This window comes from Lasioglossum baleicum, chromosome 18, assembly GCF_051020765.1.
Source record: "Lasioglossum baleicum chromosome 18, iyLasBale1, whole genome shotgun sequence".
Lineage (NCBI taxonomy): Eukaryota > Metazoa > Arthropoda > Insecta > Hymenoptera > Halictidae > Lasioglossum > Lasioglossum baleicum.
Genome location: NC_134946.1, coordinates 4,017,357 through 4,024,635, shown reverse-complemented (window position 1 = coordinate 4,024,635; position 7,279 = coordinate 4,017,357). Strand labels below are relative to the sequence as shown.

At 36.8% G+C, this 7,279-nt stretch overlaps 1 protein-coding gene across 8 annotated transcripts in view; it reads right to left on the bottom strand.

The window, feature by feature from the left end:
• Window positions 1–252: 252 nt before the first annotated feature.
• Window positions 253–7,279, bottom strand: part of Kcnq (KCNQ potassium channel) — a 110,227-nt gene continuing 103,200 nt past the window's right edge. For all 8 annotated transcript variants that reach the window (XM_076443180.1, XM_076443188.1, XM_076443181.1 and 5 more), the window contains one exon: window positions 253–5,338. In XM_076443180.1, coding sequence (XP_076299295.1) covers window positions 5,237–5,338 — 102 coding nt within the window. In that variant the 3' untranslated portion in view covers window positions 253–5,236. The remainder of the gene's footprint in view (window positions 5,339–7,279) is intronic.

The window sequence follows — 7,279 nt, the reverse complement described above, 5'->3', positions numbered from 1 at the left end:
ACAATTTTTGTGATTGTTGCTATTATTCTCGCTTCTCGAATCAGTGTAACTGTTATCTAATAAAAAATTCTCTTTTTACTGTACAACCTCTCGTACGTAGGTGAAAAAATATTTGTTCACGTTCAAATAAAAATTGAGAACTATTTGATTATTCTTTTACAATGATCCTGCAGCTTGTTGCATTTAAAACATGTTGAAACAGCAACATATTAGCTAAATTCGAAAATCTGTTTTTACCACACAACTTCTCGATAAAAAAATATTTCTTCTCTATGAATAAATGTTATTAAATGAAATGTTATTTTAACGATTGTTTCTGTAGTTTTTATAATGATCCCCATGGTTGTCGCATTTGAAATAAATGTGTAAAACTGCTGATATTATTTGCGTTTCGAAGAACAGCAAAGGAAATACTGTTTGCAGATAACCTTAGTCTCAAACTTTCGTTTCATCGCCTCGTCAATTGTTTATAAAAAAAATATGAACTCTGTGGGACAGAAATATTCTTCTCTGTTTTGTGGAACGTGGATGTAGAGCACACACTCTCGCGAACGTAGGAAAATACGATTTCAATATTTTCTGTGTGGTTGTCGACCACGTGGTACACAAGTACGCGGTAAATATGCACTGGCGTCTTATTGTTGGAATCAGAATAAAAGACAATTGTTTCGAGGTTTGCTTTCCTCGCCGATTTCAGTGACCTTGAAAACGTACTTCAAGGTCGTTAACATTGGCAAAGAGGACAAACTCCGAAAGAATTGCCGAATAAAGATGTTTCCTTTTCGCGCTTGAATGGTTGACAAAGAAATCAATGTAGAAAATAAAACTGGTATTTCTGTTCTGCTACACATTCACGCGTCCACGCAAAATCGCATAGAATTAGCACGACGAAACTCTGACTTGTGGTGTCCATTAGAGTAGTTTACGTGCCGCGTACCCGATAGCCTATATACGTAGAAAATATAAATATATTCCTATGCAGAATAAATCTGATCTCCATTTTTATCCCTTCTTTTTTGGTACCGTGGGTATATACACCGCCGTTACTCCCCGTTTCCATCATTATTCAGGTTGCAAAAAAGCAGCTGTTTTAGAGGTCATAGTCAATCTGCAACCGTTTGTCCGATTTTTGTGAAGTATGTCCGAATATAAGTTGTTGTAGAGTCTCAAGAAATTAAATAATAATAAATTGCGACATATATGTATATTATCACCGTAGAAATTGAAAATGTAATTAATCTCCTTTTTTATTGTCTTGGCAAACGAGATTTGTTTTTATTTAGATCGGACAAACAATTTAAAAGTTATTCAACTTTAGCCAGTTACTTTTTATACAACTTGTACACGTTCATTTATAGGGTACTCGTGAAACCGTCTCGAGTTTTTGTGAAACAATGAAAAATGAAGTACTCTTTCGAAAAGTTGTTGAAAATTTAGCATGTTATTATGATCGATCGTAAAACTATTCGTCGTTTTCTGTATTAAAATCAGTTGAATTGTTAAGCGTGGTTGTTTAATCATTTGCATAATTCATCACAAACTAGCAAATTTAGTGCAAAGTGAATGGAATTTTTAATTGATCGTTATTCTCGTTTTCAATCACTGATTCAAAAACTCAGTTGCACATTTTACGAACACCCTATGCATGCTTCCAAAATTCATCTTTCAGCGTGAATAGACATGTTTACCTTCAAACAGTTTAACACTTGCAATCACTCAAAAATGGCTCCGTACACTCTTTGAGTTGAAGAAGTTAAAAATGAAATTAAATAAATCAATCCATGAAACATTAAAAATTAGTCATGTCGTTTAGTTCAATTTAAAATACGTTACTCTATCTTGAAGAGTGTACACAGACTATTTTGATATCGACGGTACATTAATATTATGTAACGTACATTTTTTTAACAAGTGACATACTCATTCCCGGCAGGAAAATGTTTAAATGTTACATTTAAAACAGTTTCGTGATTGCTTCAATAAAAAGGCACTAAATTAATATCTACGTTTAATACAACTTTCCATTTCCCACTGCTCTTCGAACAAAATTGAAAATGGTCCACGCCGAAGGACGAATCGCCTAATTGCTCACGTTGAAAATCGACAGATGTCTGTACATTTGGTTCCTTCGAATCGATTGGGGAGCTTCTCTCGCAGCCAGTGTGAAGGAAACAAGCGTTCGAAGTCAGGAGGGATTATGCGAGCTCAACCATTGCGTGGGCGACCTTTGTTTTTCTGAACAATTGTGTATATTTCTGGGAGAATAAAAACTCTTCATGAAATTAATACGATGTTTGATGTAATTATTATTCGTCTCGTCTTTTAAAATCGTCTCTCGTGTTTTCGATTAAGGGAAAATGGCAACTATTAGTTCACAAGGCATGTTTTAGTTAATTGTAATTCGAATTAACTAGGCAGTTTTTCTAAACTAATAATTCTCTCACATAAACAGGTATTTTTGTACATAACTTTTTGTACAAAACTCTAAGTTCTGTCGACTAACATGGTAAGAGGGATTAATGATCCCATGCAATAAAAACAAACTTCACCTTCAAATGTCCTCTACGCGCCCACTCATTAAAATGCCATTCAACTTTTATCTACAATTTCAAAAATATCTCAATCTTATGCAACCCATTCTATATTTTTATTGACTCTTCCACTTTGAAATTGCTTGAAACAACACTAAGAATTTTCAAGAAAATACTGTAGCCAATTATCTTTCTTAGAATTCAGTCGCTCGCGCAAAGGTTGAAAAGCCTGTCTTTCCAGGAGAATGGTACGAGGGCAATCTTATTTAAGCATAGTTACTCGGCAAGTTTCGCGTTTGTGCTAGTAAATTGAAAAAATCGACCAAGTACGAGTAGATAAGTCAATCAAGTAACTCGACACCGGTTTTGTACAGCGTACCTCGCTAAATCTTAAAGTCCGTGATAAATTTAAGGCTTAATAATTGATCATTATTACCAGCAGAGACTAGAAACGAATAGAATTCAATGATACATTATAATATATTTATATATATATATCTTTTATGCAATTATCTTCTCTGTATACGTATTATAGTAAGCCTAATTAGAGATAGTTATATCTGATCTAGGAAGTTTCTCTTTATTCGCTTATTGTTCCTCTATTATTCCTAGTTGGCCCGATAGATGTTCCCAATACGTTTGTGTCCGATCCTCCGTCGCTGCCTCCGTCGCAGACTCCGTCGCAGCCTCCCGCTGCCATAACGCGATCATAATCGAATAAACACGTCCCTCTCGAGCCGCCGTCGGTCCGAAAAAAAATCGAATCTCTCGTTGCAGGAAAATGATCTGTTTTCTTCCCTCGAGAACCCATGCTCCCCCGAACGTCGCTTCCGCTCGAAGAGAACAACACAACAATCGTTCCTGTGCGTTTAGCGGGATCGTTTTGTGAATCGTCTCCCAGGATCACCAGCTTCTCGGAAGTATCCACCGATTCTGGCTCGCCATCATTACAATTGTCACATTGCCAAGGACTTTCCAGCTTTCCAGTTTTTCGATGTGGTAGTTGTGGTCGAAGGGACAGCAGAGCTTCATCAGTTTCGATCAATCAGCATCTCATCATTTCAATTTCATTTTCTACCTATCTTCTTTCATTCACCGTTTCGATGCATTATGGGACTAAAGGAGGATTGATGTTTTTTTTTTTTATTTTAATGAAACTGGTCCATTTTTCATGGTTCAACCTCTTTTTCCGACTTTCGTTACCACTTTGATGGTAACTTTCTTCATCCTCTACTTTTTAGCTTTCGTCGAGGTTTCCTTCAGCGATTTAGGATTTATTACTTGTGTCCTTTTTTATAATCATTGAACTTAGGTTCTCATCGGTTTTGTATCGTTTCTCGATTCATCCTCCAAAGTGGAATTAATTCGATCACAGGATTCTAGTTTGATTGAAGAGTTTCGAGCTTCTCCGCGTTGCTAACATTCTTCCACGGTACGATAAAATCCTGTAGTCGGAGTTCCGGAAATGCAGGCAGCACGCGTCCTTCACTCGGCCGTTTAGTTTCGTTTTGGTCCACGGCGAATTCTTCGGGGAACTGTGTCTTGCGAATTTCGATTGTCTGGGTTTCGGAATCGACTCTCCTGCTGGAAACCAATATCGAGCTTTTTAGTAGTTTCTTGGCGTAGAAGAATATGAACGTTACCTGTTCTATTCACTTCCTTGTCAAAGCTTGAAATGTAGTCGTACTTATCCTAATGAGTATCACTGGCTCGAGGATTACGTCTCCTTCCTTGCCACAGAAGCATATTAACAATATTATCCGTTTCCTTCTTCGTCAAAAATTGAAATAATTAAACTGAGTCGACCAACATTGTCTCTTGCATGCCACTGAAGAGAATATGTTAATTTCGAATCGAATTAATTCCTGTCATACTTATTCGACAGACATCGTTCCTCAACAGTGAAAATGGAAAGATTTCTACAATCCAATTTACAGATTCGACCAATAATATATTATATAATTTCTTCCTCCGCAGAAGCAAAAATAGATCTGCCAATGTGTCCCCCCACCAGCGTCTCTTTTATTTACTTTCATTTTATTCCAGGAGTTCAGATAAAATCAATTCCACAAATATCACTCACATGCTACCCCATCCCATTTTCTGAGCTATAGAAAATCACTGATTGCACTTCACTCTCTGCTGTCTTCTATATACAGTTCCCGAAATCCGACAATTCCCACCCGAAACCCTCACTCTCACATCAACCCCCATATTCCTCCGATCCGTAGTCTTCGCAAAAACTCTCGGTGTCATGAATAATGGCGTCTGTCGCAGCTCTGCTCGCGATCATGGATATCCCACTTTCTCGCATCGATATATCCAGAATTCTTCGTCCCGAATCCAGTCTCCGGCGATCCTCCGTGTTTACGGCACTCAATTCTATTCACAGGCTGCGTCGTACCTCCTGGTGTCCGTTCACAGCCGGGATAGAGCCGTCCGGATTGTCCAGTTCCCTCGCAGGATCCTATTTTTCACCCTCGAATTGTATTTTTCTATGTTTCATCAGAAGCACTTTTGAGGTTGGGCTCCTGAGAGGGAGAGAAAGAAAGAAAGAATGAAGGAAAAGAGTGAGGAAGGAGAGTGGTTCAGAAGCTTTCGCTGAGCATGTTCGGAGCGACGCTGGTTATGGTAACACGGGGTAAAGTCCACGGGATTGTCGGTGATCGCGAAACAGATGGCACGAGCACGCCGGGGGCTTTCTGTTACACGTCGTCTTCTATACTTCTCAGGGGTATTTGTTGCTTTTGTGCCACCGCGTTCAGCACGTAGCCCAGGTGGTCCAATTTCTTGTCCATCACGGACAACTGCGGACAGAAATCGTTCCCATGTAAGAATCAATCTTTCCAGAAAAACCCGTTTATCCCCGGGGAGGACGCGCTCTTCAGGGATCGGGCAAAAAGGCCGGTAAATTGCGGCTCAGTGCGCGAAAATAAAATGTTTCACCTATCAGATCTCTCGGCTGCTATTTTACCTTCAGCGCCCTACATACTTTTGGAATCAGTCGTACAAATTAATTCGTGACCCTCTTTTTGTGAATTTGTTGATTGGCTAACGATTAAAATTTATTCTCTAAAATGATCTCTGTGGCACTTTCTATGCATATAGTACTCTTATAAACAGACCCTGAACAGATTCAGAAATTAATTCGTGACCACACACACAGTGTTGGGAAATAAATAAATTTATTTAAATAGATAATCATTTAAATAAAAATTTAAATAACAAGTTACTTGTTATTTGGATATTCAAATAAAAAGCAAAAATAATTTATTATTTGAGCAAGTCTCTAAATAGAATTATTTAAAATAATAAAGTTAATTGTTATTTACAAATACAATTTCAATTATTATTTGCATTGACAAATAATAAATTAAATTGTATTTTTTTATGGAAAAGGTTGCTACAGCAGACAAAAAACGCGCACGTGTTCATTACAAAATACAAGAAATAAGATAAGACCAAAAACTATTTATTTGATTTCCACCTCGATCCAAATAATAAATAATCTTTTATTCGCAAAAAATTAATAAACAGATCACTTTTGGGATTGTTTAGATTACTTTTATATATTTAAATAAAAAGTGTAGTTATTATTTGCAATTAAAATCACACGTTTATTTATTATTTAAAATAAAATTTGCCCAACACTGTTCATGACTGTCTTTTTTAGAATTTGTTGATTGGGGGGTTACTAAAAATTAAAATTTATTCTCTGTAATGATCCCTGGCACTTTCTGTGCATGTATTTCTTTACAAAACGATGGCACACTGCGAGATCTATAATTTTTTTTAATTAATTACAGTAAAGCACCATCTTGAATGACACTGAAATTAATGCAGCTATCATAAAACACTAGTATCAAGATACACCCTGCAGAGGGATGATCTGCAAATGAAAAGGGACAGTGGATTCTGAAAATTAGAATACTGAAAAGAGTGAATATAAACATATACATCCTACGTGACCTCGTCTTCGAGTTAAGTATTGGCATAATCTGGTAGAAACCTGGAAGTACAGGGTGGCTCAAAAGTTACCGGAGCATCTGAAATGCAGATTTCTTGATGAAAGAATAAATGTGAATTTTTAACAAATGAAACGTTTCGTTAAAATGGTCTAGTGAAGTTTTGGACCAGCATTTGCAGTTGAACTAACTCTACCTATCTGTTTGCAAACAGAATTCAATATCTGACGTCGGACCAGATATTCTAATTCTGTAAACACTTCGTCTTTTAGTCCCCAGGATTCTATTCAGATGCAAAAGAAGTCATGTTGAACACCTCTTGTGGAGCTAAGCAGATACAGTGTGTTACCGAAGAAATTCGCTATAACTTGAAAATAAGGTCAAGTAGGCTATATGTATGAACTTCTTTATTGTTTTTATTGTGCAGAATACGCGATATCTTGCGTTACCATCATCTTCTCTGAAGGGAATCGTGAATTATTCATTCCCACTAGTACGACGTATGTATTGTATTGTTGACGTGTATGTTTATTAATTACAGTGTTAGCAAGCTCGAACGTCAATAATGGTTAACCAATTAATCGTGCAGTGTGGATGTAGTATGAAATGACAATGCGCATTCGAATGTAGCAAACATCATTGAATTTGCAACATGACATGTACATGAACTAACTACATGGTATACATACTATACAGGGTGTTTACCTACAGGTGGGAGAAAATTTAAGGGGTGGTTCTCGACGATAATATAAGACGAAAATGAAGAATAAAAAAATTGCGATT